Here is a 17,760-nt window from a genome sequence, read left to right on the forward strand (position 1 = left end):
GGATACGGTACCTGCCCCTATAGCCCAGAGGGTTACGGTACCTGCGTATAGCCCAGAGGGTTACGGTACCTGCCCCTATAGCCCAGAGGGTTACGGTACCTGCCCCTATAGCCCAGAGGGTTACGGTACCTGCCCCTATAGCCCAGAGGGTTACGGTACCTGCCCCTATAGCCCAGAGGGTTACGGTACCTGCCTCTATAGCCCAGAGGGTTACGGTACCTGCCCCTATAGCCCAGAGGGTTACGGTACCTGGTATAGCCCAGAGGGTTACGGTACCTGGTATAGCCCAGAGGGTTACGGTACCTGCCCCTATAGCCCAGAGGGTTACGGTACCTGCCCCTATAGCCCAGAGGGTTACGGTACCTGCCCCTATAGCCCAGAGGGTTTACAGGTCAACCCTGAGCCAACCCCTGGTTAACCTCCCCTATGGTCCTGATGCCACCTTCATACCTGCCTTGCCATGACGTGGAAGCGCTGATGCTCCGGTCCAACAAACACCTCCAAACAATTGTTTTTATATTTTCAGTCAGATTTTATTTAGAGGCGGCGCTTGTTGGCTCCAGAGTGCCGTCGGAACGACACTTTTCAATCGCAGTAAAAAAGAGTTTGAGCAGGATCAGAGTTCGAGCTGGGGGTCGACTGCATCTGGGGGGGTGATTGCTGTTTTCGGCCAGATTTTTCTATTTTATTTTGTATTCTCTTGTTTTTTTTATACTTTGCAGTTGAATTTCATTTCCCTGTGATTTGATTCCATATCAAGGATTTGCCTTAAGATCATGAACAAACTATATGTGGGGAATTTGAGTCCTTTGGTCACTGTCGAGGACTTGAAGCAGCTCTTTGGCGAGAAGAAGCTTCCTGGGGCCGAGCAGGTTCTGCTCAAATCCGGCTATGCTTTTGTGGACTTCCCCGACCAAAACTGGGCCATAAAAGCTATTGAGACACTCTCTGGTAAGTGTCTGTTAGTCTGCAGGGGCTGATGCAGGAATGTCACCGCGACCGGGCTGAAACCCTCAAAACAATTAATGGTAAAATAAATGATTATAAATGATTATTACTTTACCAGTAATTGGCTCGGGACTGTATTGGATACGCGCGGTTACATCAATGCCATAGTTGACTCACACTCACTCCGTCATGGTTAAAAAAATATATCGCAAATTACAGATCATACACACTCACCAATGTCATCCCTGTATACGTAAATAAAACAGGACTCATTGTAACGTAATAACGCATAATACCTATAGTTAGGAGATGCCGATGTGTAGATGGGCTCTACTTTGTAATCAACCATTGGAATGCACGGGATGGTCTGATGTTCGGGTAGGCATAATTATTTTTCAGTTATTTTTTATCTTGATTTTATTGAAAAGAACCGACCAAAGTAACCGTAGAGAATGTGTCAAATCCATGTTCCTATGATGCCTGGGTATGTTTTTACGAGGTGTCTTAAAGGTAGGTGATGGGTGTCCGGAGATAAGGAGGAATAAACAGGTAGCTGGGGGGACGAGGTGAAAGGCTAATTCCGAGCTGCGCCAGGCCACTAAGACAACGCTGCGAGAAGAGGGAATCATGTCGGAGTTTAGTACTTCTACACAGAATCACAACAGATTTATGGACTTGAAGAACATATACCTAAGAGAGCAAGGCATTCCTCTCTCTCTCTCTAGGCTCACCTCTGATCTTGCATTCTTTACAGAGAAAGAAATATCCTCATTGCTGAGAGGTTTGTGGGAGTGGAAAGCATGGCTGCCCATTCCTCATCGTAAGCTTTTAAATATGAGCTCATCAAGCCTTTTTGGCTCCTATTTTCTCTTAAATGTGATTCACAAAATTGTTATTTAACGGATATCTTATCAAATAGATATTACTGGGCAACATGCAGGCCTAATAAAATAGTGCAAATGCCAATTTCGTACCAGTTAATAGAGCCAGATGATGTCGGCTAACTGCATGGTGAATGATGGTTTGGCTGTGTCAGTGGCTTTGCATGAAGTGATACAAGTTGTTACAGTCATCAGTCTTGTCAATGGCAACATGCTACAGTAGCCATATGCTATATTACATTGTTAACAATAACATATTCGTCTCATACTTACAGGTAAAGTTGAATTACATGGGAAGGTGCTTGAGGTAGACTACTCTGTTCCCAAAAAGCTAAGGTAATGATTGTCTTATTAATGTCTTTATATCTGGTCACCTGGTCTGTCTGTCTGTCTGTCTGTCTGTCTGTCTGTCTGTCCCTGACTGTCTGTCTGTCTGTCTGTCTGTCTGTCTGTCTGTCTGTCTGTCTGTCTGTCATCCCTGTCTGTCCCACTGTCTGTCTGTCTGTCTGTCTGTCTGTCTGTCTGTCTGTCTGTCTGTTGTCCCACTGTCTGTCTGTCTGTCTGTCGTCCCTGTCTGTCTGTCTGTCTGTCTGTCTGTCTGTCTGTCTGTCGTCCCTGTCTGTCTGTCTGTCTGTCTGTCTGTCTGTCTGTCTGTCTGTCCTCAAACCTGTAGCATAGCTGTCCAATGGAGTAACATATTATTTTTGTTGCTTTGTTTTGTTTGTAATGCATATATTATGGAAGTATTTGTATCAGCCCAGAAGTTGTTTTTATATATACATATACAAACATTTTTGATGTAAATGCAGTGGAATAACACTTTAAATAGTATGTAATAACTATACATTTATTATGATACAATGGGCGAGGTGTAACACTTCCTGTTTCAATGGCCTCAGTGAATGATGTAATCCATGTTCAGAGCCTACTCCTGGTTTTAGGTGGCCCATACAAATACTAGATGAGAAACACACATGCATACATTTGTTAACTTTTTGTAGTTCATTTTGTGTGCTGGTTTTTTGGAGTTGGGTTTGATTCATTGTCTCAGAAACACTTGATTGATTAATTGGCTCGGAAACATACACAAAAATTTATGCACGCATGACTGTAAGTCGCTTTGGATAAAAGCGTCTGCTAAATGGCATATTATTATTATTATTATTATTATTAAACACGGATTGATTCATTGGCTCAGAAACACTGATTGATTAATTTGTGCATGAACACTGATTGATTAATTGGCTCAGAAACACTTAGTTGATTAATTGGCTCAGAAACACTTAGTTGATTAATTGGCTCAGAAACACTTGATTGATTAATTGGCTCAGAAACACTTAGTTGATTAATTGGCTCAGAAACACTTGATTGATTAATTGGCTCAGAAACACTTAGTTGATTAATTGGCTCAGAAACACTGATTGATTCATTGTCTCAGAAACACTTGATTGATTAATTGGCTCGGAAACATACACAAAAATGTATGCACACATGACTGTAAGTCGCTTTGGATAAAAGCGTCTGCTAAATGGCATATTATTATTATTATTATTATTATTAAACACGGATTGATTGATTGGCTCAGAAACACTGATTGATTAATTGGTGCATGAACACTGATTGATTCATTGGCTCAAAAACACTTAGTTGATTCGTTGGCTCAGAAACACTGATTGATTCATTGGTGCATGAACACTGATTGATTCATTGGCTCAAAAACACTTAGTTGATTCGTTGGCTCAGAAACACTGATTGATTCATTGGCTCAGAAACACTGATTGATTCATTGGCTCAGAAACACTGATTGATTCATTGGCTCAGAAACACTGATTGATTCATTGGCTCAGAAACACTGATTGATTCATTGGCTCAGAAACACTGATTGATTCATTGGCTCAGAAACACTGATTGATTCATTGGCTCAGAAACACTGATTGATTCATTGGCTCAGAAACACTGATTGATTAATTGGCTCAGAAACACTGATTGATTCATTGGCTCAGAAACACTGATTGATTCATTGGCTCAGAAACACTTGATTGATTCATTGGCTAAGACACACTGATTGATTCATTGGCTCAGAAACACTTGATTGATTCATTGGCTAAGACACACTGATTGATTCATTGGCTCAGACACACTGATTGATTCATTGGCTCAGAAACACTTGATTGATTCATTGGCTCAGACACACTGATTGATTCATTGGCTCAGACACACTGATTGATTCATTGGCTCAGAAACACTGATTGATTCATTGGCTCAGACACACTGATTGATTCATTGGCTCAGACACTGCAACGTATAGACCAGATGAGTAACATGCTCATCTGGTCTACCTTTGTGCTCTACCTTGTGTGTGTTGGGAATTATGATCTCGTAATTAAACATTGTTGGACGCCAGAGTCAGACATTATGATTATTCTGCATTAAACGTTGACCACATAGGCCTACCTAATGGTCTATAGTTTGATCTAACAACACATAGGCCTAATGGTCTATAGTTTGATCTAACAACACATAGGCCTACCTAATGGTCTATAGTTTGATCTAACGACACACAGTGTAATACCTGTAGGCTTGTTGTAACCCTAACCCTAACCCTAACCCTAACCCTAACCCTAATCCTATTGCTTGGGCCTGTTGGAATGAATGATAATGTAAACTCAATGGTGCAATAGCGTTAAAAAACGGTATCTCGCCCTCAACATGATCACGTTCCCTTCCTCACACAAGGTACAGGGATTTCCAAAAGACAGCGTTGTGTGACATGAAGGTAAATATTCAGACCCCTTGTGGAGGAAGGATACGTGACCTCTGCTTTATGTGTTTCCTCCCCCATCTCCCCCATCTCCCCCATCTCCCCCTCTCACCAACACTGGTAGCCTCTCCTGCATGCAGAATACCCCTCTGACATCACCAGGGCCGTGCACAGACCTTTTTGGGAGCAGGTGCAAAAAGGAAAAAAAGGGCACCAACATTTATTTTTTTCCCGCAACCGCGGTCACAGACTAGTTGGTCATTATTTAGGAACATAAAGGCAATAGATGACCACAGACTAGTTGGTCATTATTTAGGAACATAAAGGCAAGAGATGACCACAGACTAGTTGTTCATTATTTAGGAACATAAAGGCAATAGATGACCACAGACTAGTTGTTCATTATTTACATCTGACCACTTTAGATCTTTAGAGGCTTTAAGGGCGAAGGGGCGGAGCCTGGACATGTCTCTCATAACTTGCTAGAGCTCCTCTGAAATGCTAATATATATACACACAGCGCCTTGCAAAAGGTTTTGGTTACATTACAACCTGTAATTTAAATGGAATTCTAAAAAATAAATAATGGAAAAGTGGTGCGTGCATATGTATTCACACCCTTTGCTATGAAGCCCCTAAATAAGATCTGGTGCAACCAATTACCTTCAGAAGTCACATAATTAGTTAAATAAAGTCCACCTGTGTGCAATCTAAGTGTCACATGATCTGTCACATGATCTCAGTATATATACACCTGTTCTGAAAGGCCCCAGAGTCTGCAACACCACTAAGCAAGGGGCACCACCAAGCAAGCGGCACCATGAAGACCAAGGAGCTCTCCAAACAGGTCAGGGACAAAGTTGTGGAGAAGTACAGATCAGCGTTGGGTTATAAAAAAATATCAGAAACTTTGAACATCCCACGGAGCACCATTAAATCCATTATTAAAAAATTGAAAGAATATGGCACCACAACAAACCTGCCAAGAGAGGGCCGCCCACCAAAACTCACCGACCAGGCAAGGAGGGCATTGTCTTATTTCTTGTTTGTTTCACAAAATTTTTTATTTTGCAACTTCAAAGTGGTAGGCATGTTATGTAAATCAAATGATACAACCCCCCCCAAAAAAACAAATTTAATTCCAGGTTGTAAGGCAACAAAATAGGAAAAATGCCAAGGGGGGTGAATACTTTCGCAAGCCACTGTATATATATATATATATATATATATATATATATATATATATATATTGTGTAGCCCTTTCAAAAACCTTCCTTTTGCACCAGAGCTTAGAGGACAGTCTCTATATGATCTGTAGGCCTGTGTCACAGATGCATCAATGCTGCCTGCTTTCTCTTCTATGCTCAAAACAAGTGTCATGAGAAAGTGTATGGTATGGCGCCACACTGTCTTCAGTGGAGAGTCTGTCATGCTGCCATGGTGACTCTGTCAGGCTGCCATGGTGACTCTGTCAGGCTGCCATGGTGACTCTGTCATGCTGCCATGGTGACTCTGTCAGGCTGCCATGGTGACTCTGTCATGCTGCCATGGTGACTCTGTAATGCTGCCATGGTGACTCTGTCAGGCTGCCATGGTGACTCTGTCATGCTGCCATGGTGACTCTGTCAGGCTGCCATGGTGACTCTGTCATGCTGCCATGGTGACTCTGTCATGCTGCCATGGTGACTGTCAGGCTGCCATGGTGACTCTGTCAGGCTGCCATGGTGACTCTGTCAGGCTGCCATGGTGACTCTGTCAGGCTGCCATGGTAATCAATCAGTGTTTCTGAGCCAACGAATCAATCAGTGTTTCTGAGCCAACGAATCAATCAGTGTTTCTGAGCCAACGAATCAATCAGTGTTTTTGAGCCAATGAATCAATCAGTGTTTCTTAGCCAATGAATCAATCAGTGTTTCTGAGCCAATGAATCAATCAGTGTGTCTGAGCCAACGAATCAATCAGTGTTTTTGAGCCAATGAATCAATCAGTGTTTCTGAGCCAATGAATCAATCAGTGTGTCTGAGCCAATGAATCAATCAGTGTGTCTGAGCCAATGAATCAATCAGTGTGTCTGAGCCAATGAATCAATCAGTGTGTCTGAGCCAACGAATCAATCAGTGTGTCTGAGCCAATGAATCAATCAGTGTGTCTGAGCCAACGAATCAATCAGTGTTTTTGAGCCAATGAATCAATCAGTGTTTTTGAGCCAATGAATCAATCAGTGTTTCTGAGCCAATGAATCAATCAGTGTTTCTGAGCCAATGAATCAATCAGTGTGTCTGAGCCAATGAATCAATCAGTGTTTCTGAGCCAATGAATCAATCAGTGTGTCTGATGGAGGTAGATATGTATAGGGGTAAGGGGACAGGGATACTGGAGTGATGGAGGTAGATATGTATAGGGGTAAGGGGACAGGGATACTGGAGTGATGGAGGTAGATATGTATAGGGGTAAGGGGACAGGGATACTGGAGTGATGGAGGTAGATATGTATAGGGGTAAGGGGACAGGGATACTGGAGTGATGGAGGTAGATATGTATAGGGGGAAGGGGACAGGGATACTGGAGTGATGGAGGTAGATATGTATAGGGGTAAGGGGACAGGGATACTGGAGTGATGGAGGTAGATATGGATACCTGTACCCCTATACATATCTACCTCCATCACTCCAGATATTAGATAAACAGAGTAGCAGCAGCTTGTATAGGAGTGGGTGTGTAGAGTCAGTATAAATATATGTGCATATTATATGTGAGTGATCAGATGATGGAGTGAGTGAGTGTGTGTGTTGGAGTGACAGTGTGTGTGAGTGATCAGATGATGGAGTGAGTGTGCGTGTGTGTGTTGGAGTGACAGTGTGTGTGAGTGATCAGATGATGGAGTGAGTGAGTGTGTGTGTTGGAGTGACAGTGTGTGTGAGTGATCAGATGATGGAGTGAGTGTGTGTGTGTGTGTTGGAGTGACAGTGTGTGTGAGTGATCAGATGATGGAGTGAGTGTGTATAAAGATACATGGTGAACTCAGATAGTCAGTGTAGATATTCTGTCAGCTATTTATCAGTCTTATTGCTTGGGGGTAGAAGCTGTTCAAGAACCTGTTGGTGCCAGACTTGCCATGCGGAAGCAGAGAGAACAGTCTATGGTGTGGGTGGTTGGAGTCTTTAACGATCAGAGAGAACAGTCTATGGTGTGGGTGGTTGGAGTCTTTAACAATCAGAGAGAACAGTCTATGGTGTGGGTGGTTGGAGTCTTTAACGATCAGAGAGAACAGTCTATGGTGTGGGTGGTTGGAGTCTTTAACGATCAGAGAGAACAGTCTATGGTGTGGGTGGTTGGAGTCTTTAACGATCAGAGAGAATAGTCTATGGTGTGGGTGGTTGGAGTCTTTAACGATCAGAGAGAATAGTCTATGGTGTGGGTGGTTGGAGTCTTTAACGATCAGAGAGAATAGTCTATGGTGTGGGTGGTTGGAGTCTTTAACGATCAGAGAGAATAGTCTATGGTGTGGGTGGTTGGAGTCTTTAACGATCAGAGAGAATAGTCTATGGTGTGGGTGGTTGGAGTCTTTAACGATCAGAGAGAATAGTCTATGGTGTGGGTGGTTGGAGTCTTTAACGATCAGAGAGAATAGTCTATGGTGTGGGTGGTTGGAGTCTTTAACGATCAGAGAGAATAGTCTATGGTGTGGGTGGTTGGAGTCTTTAACGATCAGAGAGAACAGTCTATGGTGTGGGTGGTTGGAGTCTTTAACGATCAGAGAGAATAGTCTATGGTGTGGGTGGTTGGAGTCTTTAACGATTTGTGTATAAAGACAGTGCAAAAATAAAAGGTGAATAGAGGGGGGGACAATGGATGGGGTGGGGGGGACAATGCAAATAGTCTGGGTAGCCATGATTAGCTGTTCAGGAGTCTTATGGCTTGGGGGTAGAAGCTGTTAAGGAGCCTTTTGGACCTAGACTTGGCGCTCCGGTACCACTTGCTGTGCGGTAGCAGAGAGAACAGTCTATGACTAGGGTGGCTGGAGTCTTTGACCAATTTTAGGGCCTTCCTCTGACACCTGGTATAGAGGTCCTGGATGGCAGGAAGCTTGGCCCCAGTGATGTACTGGGCCTTACGCACTACCCTCTGTAGTGCCTTGCAGTCGGAGGCCGAGCAGTTGCCATACCAGGCGGTGATGCACCCAGTCAGGATGCTCTCGATGGTGCAGCTGTAGAACTCTTTGAGGACCCATGCCAAATCTTTTCAGTCTCCTGAGGGGGAATAGGCTTTGTCGTGCCCTCTTCACGACTGTCTTGGTGTGTTTGGACCATGATAGTTCGTTGGTGATGTGGACACCAAGGAACTTGAAACTCTCAACCTGTTCCACTACAGCCCCGTCGATGAGAATGGGGGTGTGCTCAGTTCTCTTTTTTTTCCTGTAGTCCACAATCATCTCCTTTGTCTTGGTCACGTTGAGGGAGAGGTTGTTGTCCTGGCACCACACGGCCAGGTCTCTGACCTCCTCCCTATAGGCTGTCTCATCATTATGCATTTTACCTATGTTTATTTATTCAGTAAATATTATTCAACATGTCCTCACCTGGGATTTGAACTCACAACCTCTTGGTTCACAGCATCCGATCTTCCTGCTACACCACCATGTCTATATCAATGACTGAGTTCACCTGTATTAACTGAGTTCACCTGTATTAACTGAGTTCACCTGTATTAACTGAGTTCACCTGTATTAACTGAGTTCACCTGTATTAACTGAGTTCACCTGTATTAACTGAGTTCACCTGTATTAACTGATTTCACTTTGGACTTCAAAGTCAATCTCAGCTTTGTTACAAATACTCAAGAAAAACTATTATATTTATCATAGTGATTCAGGAGTAACATTAAAACAGAATAATATGCCATACCAATATTAGACAACTATATAGAAAACCCTCAAATTGTTGAAATAAGTCATTGAATGTGTGCACTAACTAACTGTACGTCGCTCTGGAGAAGAGCTCTGCTAAATGACTGAAATGTTTTTTTTTAAATAGTCTGATTAACTGGTAACTAAAGTAGCTATATGCAGAGATGTATTATAGTTAAGGAATCTGACCCAAATCCAGAGGTTGTGAGTTCAAATCCCAGATGGGGTCATATAATCTTTATTTATTTATTTCACCTTTATTTAACCAGGTAAGCCAGTTGAGAACAAGTTCTCATTTACAACTGCGACCTGGCCAAGATAAAGCAAAGCAGTGCGATAAAAACAACAACACAGAGTTACATATGGGGTAAACAAAACATAAAGTCAAAAATACAACAGAAAATATATATACAGTGTGTGCAAATGTAGTAAGTTATGGAGGTAAGGCAATAAATAGGCCATAGTGCAAAATAATTACAATTTAGTATTAACACTGGAGTGATAGATGTGCAGAAGATGATGTGCAAATAGAGAAACTGGGGTGCAAATGAGCAAAATAAATAACAACGTAAATAACAATATGGGGATGAGGTAGTTGGGTGGGCTAATTTCAGATGGGCTGTGTACAGGTGCAGTGATCGGTAAGGTGCTCTGACAACTGATGCTTAAAGTTAGTGAGGGAGATAAGAGTCTCCAGCTTCAGAGATTTTTGCAGTTCGTTCCAGTCATTGGCAGCAGAGAACTGGAAGGAATGGCGGCCAAAGGAGGTGTTGGCTTTGGGGATGACCAGTGAGATATACCTGCTGGAGCGCATACTACGGGTGGGTGTTGCTATGGTGACCAATGAGCTAAGATAAGGCGGGGATTTGCCTAGCAGTGATTTATAGATGGCCTGGAGCCAGTGGGTTTGGCGACGAATATGTAGTGAGGACCAGCCAACGAGAGCGTACAGGTCACAGTGGTCGGTAGTATATTGAAGAGTCTATACTAAGTGATCATGTCAAATGTAATCATATTGATTAAAGATGTTTACACTGTTTTAGCTGAACAGCGAACCACTTACCTTAAAACCCTCATACCATTTCATTACTTCCTTACAAAAAATAAACACATGAAATGTGCAGTTTGTGAAATAGCTGTTTTCACATGTTGAGCTCAGAAGAGACACATGAGGTCAGTTGTTTACATGTGAAACTATATTTACATGTATTGCATTGAGTTAACATGTATTGCATTGAGTTCACATGTATTGCATTGAGTTCACATGTTACCGTCACCTGTTGGTCTTGTTCGGTCTTGTCACTTGTTTCTCTGTATAAAAAATATCACCAAAACAATAAAACAATACAAATACATTATGTTTCAAAACGTTCAGCACATTGAACATTGAACATTAGTGTATCTTGTCCCTCTGCTGGATGTCTGCATGTTGATTCCAACCTTAAAAGTAACAACCAAGGAAGTAAGCAGGTCTGTGAGGAAATGCCTTTGTCACATCATCTGGATAAGGGCATTTCTGTGCTGCACTGATAGGACAGATGGACTGGATTGTAGAAATGGCCCTATGATGTCGTATTACTTAGCCTGTATAAGGCTACTGACCCAGAACAGAGCGGCACGTCTTGCTCTTCACTGTAATGAGAGGGCTGATATTAATGCTATGCATGCCAGTCTCTCTTGGCTAAGAGTTGAGGAAAGACTGACTGCATCACTTCTTGTTTTTATAAGAAACGTGAATGTGTTGGAAATTCTGCATGGTTTGCATAGTCAACTTACACACAGCACTGACACACACACTTACCCCACCAGACATGCCACCAGAGGTCTTTTCATAGTTCCCAGGTCCAGAACAAATTCAAGGAAACGTACAGTATTATACAGAGCCATGAGTGCATGGAACTCCCTTCCATCTTGTATAGCGCAAGTGAATAGCAACCCTGGTTTCAAAAAACAAATAAACCAACACCTCACGGCACAACGCCTCTCCCCCATGTGAGCCTTATTCTAAAATTGATGAAATTATATTTTTTCCTCATCAATCTACACACAATACCCCATAATGACAAAGCGAAAACAGGTTTTTGGACAATTTTGCTAATTTATTACAAATAAATAACAGAAATACCTTATTTACATAAGTATTCAGACCATTTGCTATGAGACTCAAAATTGTGCTCAGGTGCATCCTGTTTCCATTGATCATCCTTGAGATGTTTCTACAACTTGATTGGAGTCCACCTGTGGTAAATTCAATTGATTGGACATTATTTGGAAAGGCACACACCTGTCTATATAAGGTCCCACAGTTGACAGTGCATGTCAGAGCAAAAACCAAGCCATGAGGTCAAAGGGATTGTTCGTAGAGCTCAGAGACAGGATTGTGTCGAGGCACAGATCTGGGGAAGGGTACCAAAATATGTCTGCAGCATTGAAGGTTCCCAAGAACACAGTGGCCTCCATAATTCTTAAATGGAAGAGGTTTGGAACCACCAAGACTCTTCCTAGAGCTGGACGCCCGGCCAAACTGAGCAATCGTGGGAGAAGGGCCTTGGTCAGGGAGGTGGACAAGGTCAAGGACAACCATCTCTGCAGCACTCCACCAATCAGGCCTTTATGGTAGAGTGGCCAGACGGAAGCCACTCCTCAGTAAAAGGCACGACAGCCCGCTTGGAGTTTGCCAAAAGGCACCTAAAGAACTCTCAGACCATGAGAAACAAGATTCTCTGGTCTGATGAAACCAAGATTGAACTCTTTGGCCTTAATGCCAATCGTTAAGTCTGGAAGAAACCTGGCACCATCCCTACAGTGAAGCATGGTGGTGGCAGCATCCTGCTGTGGGGATGTCTTTCAGCGGCAGGGACTGGGAGACTACATTTACATTTACATTTACGTCATTTAGCAGACGCTCTTATCCAGAGCAATTTACAAATTGGTGCATTCACCTTATAGCCAGTGGGATAACCACTTTACAATATTATTATTTTTTTATTTTTTTAAATGGGGGGTGGGGTAAGGGGGGGTTAGAAGGATTACTTTATCCTATCCCAGGTATTTCTTAAAGAGGTGGGGTTTCAAGTGTCTCCGGAAGGTGGTGAGTGACTCCGCTGTCCTGGCGTCGTGAGGGAGCTTGTTCCACCATTGGGGTGCCAGAGCAGCGAACAGTTTTGACTGGGCTGCGCGTGAACTGTGCTTCCGCAGAGGTAGGGGGGCCAGCAGGCCAGAGGTGGATGAATGCAATGTCCTCGTTTGGGTGTAGGGACTGATCAGAGCCTGAAGGTACGGAGGTGCCGTTCCCCTCACAGCTCCGTAGGCAAGCACCATGGTCTTGTAGCAGATGCAAGCTTCAACTGGAAGCCAGTGGAGTGTGCGGAGGAGCGGGGTGACGTGAGAGAACTTGGAAAGGTTGAACACCAGACGGGCTGCGGCATTCTGGATGAGTTGTAGGGGTTTAATGGCACAGGCAGGGAGCCCAGCCAACAGCGAGTTGCAGTAATCCAGATGGGAGATGACAAGTCCCTGGATTAGGACCTGTGCCGCTTCCTGTGTAAGGCAGGGTCGTACTCTCCGAATGTTGTAGAGCATGAACCTACAGGATCGGGTCACCGCCTTGATGTTAGCGGAGAATGACAGGGTGTTGTCCAGGGTCACGCCAAGGCTCTTCGCACTCTGGGAGGAGGACACAACGGAGTTGTCAACCGTGATGGCGAGATCATGGAACGGCCAGTCCTTCCCCAGGAGGAAGAGCAGCTCCGTCTTGCCGAGGTTCAGCTTGAGGTGGTGATCCGTCATCCACACTGATATGTCTGCCAGACATGCAGAGATGCGATTCACCACCTGGTTATCAGATGGGGGAAAGGAGAAGATTAGTTGTGTGTCGTCTGCGTAGCAATGATAGGAGAGGCCATGTGAGGATATGACAGAGCCAAGTGACTTGGTGTATAGCGAGAATAGGAGAGGGCCTAGAACTGAGCCCTGGGGGACACCAGTGGTGAGAGCATGTGGTGCGGAGACAGATTCTCGCCACGCCACTTGGTAGGAGCGACCGGTCAGGTAGGACGCAATCCAAGAGTGAGCCGCGCCGGAGATGCCCAGCTCGGAGAGGGTGGAGAGGAGGATCTGATGGTTCACAGTATCAAAGGCAGCAGACAGGTCTAGAAGGACAAGAGCAGAGGAGAGAGAGTTAGCTTTAGCAGTGCGGAGAGCCTCCGTGACACAGAGAAGAGCAGTCTCAGTTGAATGACCAGTCTTGAAACCTGACTGGTTTGGATCAAGAAGGTCATTCTGAGAGAGATAGCAAGAGAGTTGGCTAAAGACGGCACGCTCAAGAGTTTTGGAGAGAAAAGAAAGAAGGGATACTGGTCTGTAGTTGTTGACATGAGAGGGATCGAGTGTTGGTTTTTTGAGAAGGGGTGCAACTCACGCTCTCTTGAAGACGGAAGGGACATACTAGTCATGATCGAGGGAAACAGAGCAAAGTACAGAGAGATCCTTGATGAAAACCTGCTCCAGAGCGCTCAGGACCTCAGACTGGGGTGAAGGTTCACCTTCCAACAGGACAACGACCATAAGCACACAGCCAAGACAACGCAGGAGTGGCTTCGGGACAAGTCTCTGAATGTCCTTGAGTGGCCCAGCCAGAGCCCAGACTTGAACCCAATTGAACATCTCTGGAGATACCTGAAAATAGCTGTGCAGCGACACTCCCCATCCAATCTGACAGAGCTTGAGAGGATCTGCAGAGAAGAATGGTAGAAACTCCCCAAATACAGGTGTGCCAAGCTTGTAGCGTCATACCCAAGAAGACTTGAGGCTGTAATCGCTGCCAAAGGTGCTTCAACAAAGTACTGAGTAAAGGGTCTGAATACTTATGTAAATTAGCAAACATATATAAAAACCTGTTTTTGCTTTGTTATTATGGGGTATTGTGTGTGGATTGATGAGGATTTTTTTTTTTTAAATCAATTTTAGAATAAGGCTGTAACGTAACAAAATGTGGAAAAAGTCAAGGAGTCTGAATACTTTCCGAAGGCACTGTATGTGGAACTGATAGATGCACACACTCCCACACTACATGTTAATTTTTTTGAATGTATGTAAATTGTAAATTATTTTGTCTGTAATGTATTTTTCGTTATGTGTCGGACCCCAGTAAGACTAGCTGTCTCCAATGGCATCGGCTAATGGGGATCCTAATCAATCAAATCAAATATTATGCAAATAATTTCCCCATCTATTCTGTATGATGATGGGCAGGACGTCAGGGCCACGTCACCAAATGAGTCTATAGGAAAAAAACATTTCATATTAGATCAGGATATGTCAAATTCCATAATGAACAAATAAAGTATGATGTCAAAAGCAGAATTCTGATAGGCTTGGTTGGGTTTCAGCATCCTCTGCCAGGTCTCCTCCTCTGGAAGACGCCACTCCGTCACAGGTCATCTCTGCATTTGAAGAAACATAATGGATACATATTTTTTAAACAATCTCCAAGAGTGAAGAGATACTCAAAAAGAAACTTAAACCATTACATCAAAAGTCGTAAATGGCAGGTCTCTTTCTGACCTGAAGCTGTCAGCAACGTCAGCAGTCTGGGGATGAAGGCAGGAGAATGGGATGAGGTAGAGGAGGAGGACATCTCAAGCATTTGGGTTTGTGGGGACAGATTTTGGCTCAGTGCCTTCCTTGGCTATCTACCTGGAGAGCTTATTAAACAGGGAAAAGAGTCAAGGCAACATTACATAAGAACCAATGCAATAAGAACCAATGCAATAAGAACCAATGCAATAAGAACCAATGTAAAGAAATTCTAATGCTACATCTCAATGCAATAACAACAAATGGAATGCAATAAATGTCATTTATGAGATTACAAAACAACTATGCCTAGACCTAATTTAGCTAGCTAACTGGTTTCTAGATTCATCTTCAATATAATCAGGACCTGATTTTACTCTCTGTTGTCCTGCACAATTAATCAAATCTAAGATTATTAGCAATAGAGACAACCTAGTCCTCTTTCATTTACAAATCTAATGACATGGCTACGAGATAAACTGTAGTAAAGTATCTAGGGGGATTTTTATTTAGCTGAGCCTGTTAGTTACATTTGTTGTAGCTAGCTAATGCTGCTAACGTTAGGGAAAGGGGATACCTAGTCAGTTGCACAACTAAATGCATTCAACCAAAAAATGTATTCTGCATTTAACCGAACCCCTCTGAATCATCAGCACCCAGGGATTAACTGCTTTTCTCAAGGGCAGAACGGCAAATGTGTCCACCTTGCCGGCTCAGGGATTCGAACAAGCAACCTTTTGGTTAATATCCCGACACTTTAACCGCTACGCTACCTGCCACCTCTAATGTTAGCTAGCTAGCAGTTGTTATGAAAGTATTTGAAATAACGATTAAGGTAGCCATGCTAAACACTTAACTAATTTAAATTCTCAGAAATAAAGGTTCATTTACCCATTGTTCGCTGTTCAGTGGCACAAAAAGTGGGCATTTGATTTGCAAACTCCATCACATGTGCGCTACAGAAACACCGCTAACCAAACAACAGTGCACATTTGAATTAAAGGGTAACTACACTTAAAAATCAAAATTTCTTGGATTTTTCCCAGACCTCCCTTGATGTGCTTTAAAGGGATACTTCGGGATTTTGGCAATGAACTCGTCGATACCATTTTTATGTCTCTGCTTGCAGTTTGAAGGAAGTTGCTAACTAGCGCTAGCGCAATCGCTAACTAGCATTAGTGAAATAACTGGAAGCATGCTAGCAGATACCCATTGACTTCCAGTCATTGTGCTAATGCTAGTTAGCATTGGCTCACAAAACTACCTCTTACTTCCTTCATACTGGACACAGAAACACATTAATAAATTACATAAAAACAAATAAACAAATTAATACTAATACTAATAATAATAAGGAAATAAACTGATTTTAAAAGGCCCTACCAAGGTTCTTCACTATGCTGTCATCCTGCAGCACAGCATTCTGGGGGAAGTTGAGGTCAGGTCCAATATTGACTATGTACACAAGAGGGAAAGAGGTTGGCCATCCTAGAAATCTTTTAAAGTAATATGATATTTGCCATTTAGCAGATGCTTTTATCCAAAGCGACTTATAGTCATGCGTGCATATGTAACCGGTGTGAAATGGATAGCTAGTTAGCGGTGTGAAATGGATAGCTAGTTAGCGGTGTGAAATGGATAGCTAGTTAGCGGTGTGAAATGGATAGCTAGTTAGCGGTGTGAAATGGATAGCTAGTTAGCGGTGTGAAATGGATAGCTAGTTAGCGGTGTGAAATGGATAGCTAGTTAGCGGTGTGAAATGGATAGCTAGTTAGCGGTGTGAAATGGATAGCTAGTTAGCGGTGTGAAATGGATAGCTAGTTAGCGGTGTGAAATGGATAGCTAGTTAGCGGTGTGAAATGGATAGCTAGTTAGCGGTGTGAAATGGATAGCTAGTTAGCGGTGTGAAATGGATAGCTAGTTAGCGGTGTGAAATGGATAGCTAGTTAGCGGTGTGAAATGGATAGCTAGTTAGCGGTGTGAAATGGATAGCTAGTTAGCGGTGTGAAATGGGTAGCTAGTTAGCGGTGTGAAATGGATAGCTAGTTAGCGGTGTGAAATGGATAGCTAGTTAGCGGTGTGAAATGGATAGCTAGTTAGCGGTGTGAAATGGCTAGCTAGTTAGCGGTGTGAAATGGATAGCTAGTTAGCGGTGTGAAATGGATAGCTAGTTAGCGGTGTGAAATGGATAGCTAGTTAGCGGTGTGAAATGGATAGCTAGTTAGCGGTGTGAAATGGATAGCTAGTTAGCGGTGTGAAATGGATAGCTAGTTAGCGGTGTGAAATGGGTAGCTAGTTAGCGGTGTGAAATGGATAGCTAGTTAGCGGTGTGAAATGGATAGCTAGTTAGCGGTGTGAAATGGATAGCTAGTTAGCGGTGTGAAATGGCTAGCTAGTTAGCGGTGTGAAATGGATAGCTAGTTAGCGGTGTGCCCTTGTAGTGTTTCAATCGGTGATGTCACTCACTCTGAGACATTGAAGTAGTGGTTTCCCTTGCGTTGGAAGGGCCATGGCTTTTGTGGAGCGATAGGTAATGATGCTTCATGGCTGACTTTTGTTGATGTGTTCAGAGGGTCCCTGGTTCGAGCCCAGGTTGGGGCAAGGAGAGGGAGCAATGCGTTTACGCATGCATTTTTTCATATGGGTGGTCCTGGGATTCGAACCCACTATCCATTTAATATGATTTAT

The 17,760-nt window shown here is 43.3% G+C and overlaps 1 protein-coding gene across 2 annotated transcripts in view; it reads left to right on the forward strand.

Annotated features, from left to right (window-relative positions):
• The first annotated feature begins 553 nt into the window (after positions 1 to 553).
• The window catches only part of LOC121537107 (insulin-like growth factor 2 mRNA-binding protein 2), a 46,608-nt gene continuing 29,401 nt past the window's right edge, over positions 554 to 17,760 (forward strand). The window contains exons 1-2 of one of the 2 annotated variants that reach the window (XM_045206761.1): positions 554 to 951; positions 2,105 to 2,165. In XM_045206761.1, coding sequence (XP_045062696.1) covers positions 777 to 951; positions 2,105 to 2,165 — 236 coding nt within the window. In that variant the 5' untranslated portion in view covers positions 554 to 776. The remainder of the gene's footprint in view (positions 952 to 2,104; positions 2,166 to 17,760) is intronic. The other variant, XM_041844882.2, reaches the window with a different exon arrangement.

Source organism: Coregonus clupeaformis, chromosome 23, assembly GCF_020615455.1.
Source record: "Coregonus clupeaformis isolate EN_2021a chromosome 23, ASM2061545v1, whole genome shotgun sequence".
Classification (NCBI taxonomy): Eukaryota; Metazoa; Chordata; class Actinopteri; order Salmoniformes; family Salmonidae; genus Coregonus; species Coregonus clupeaformis.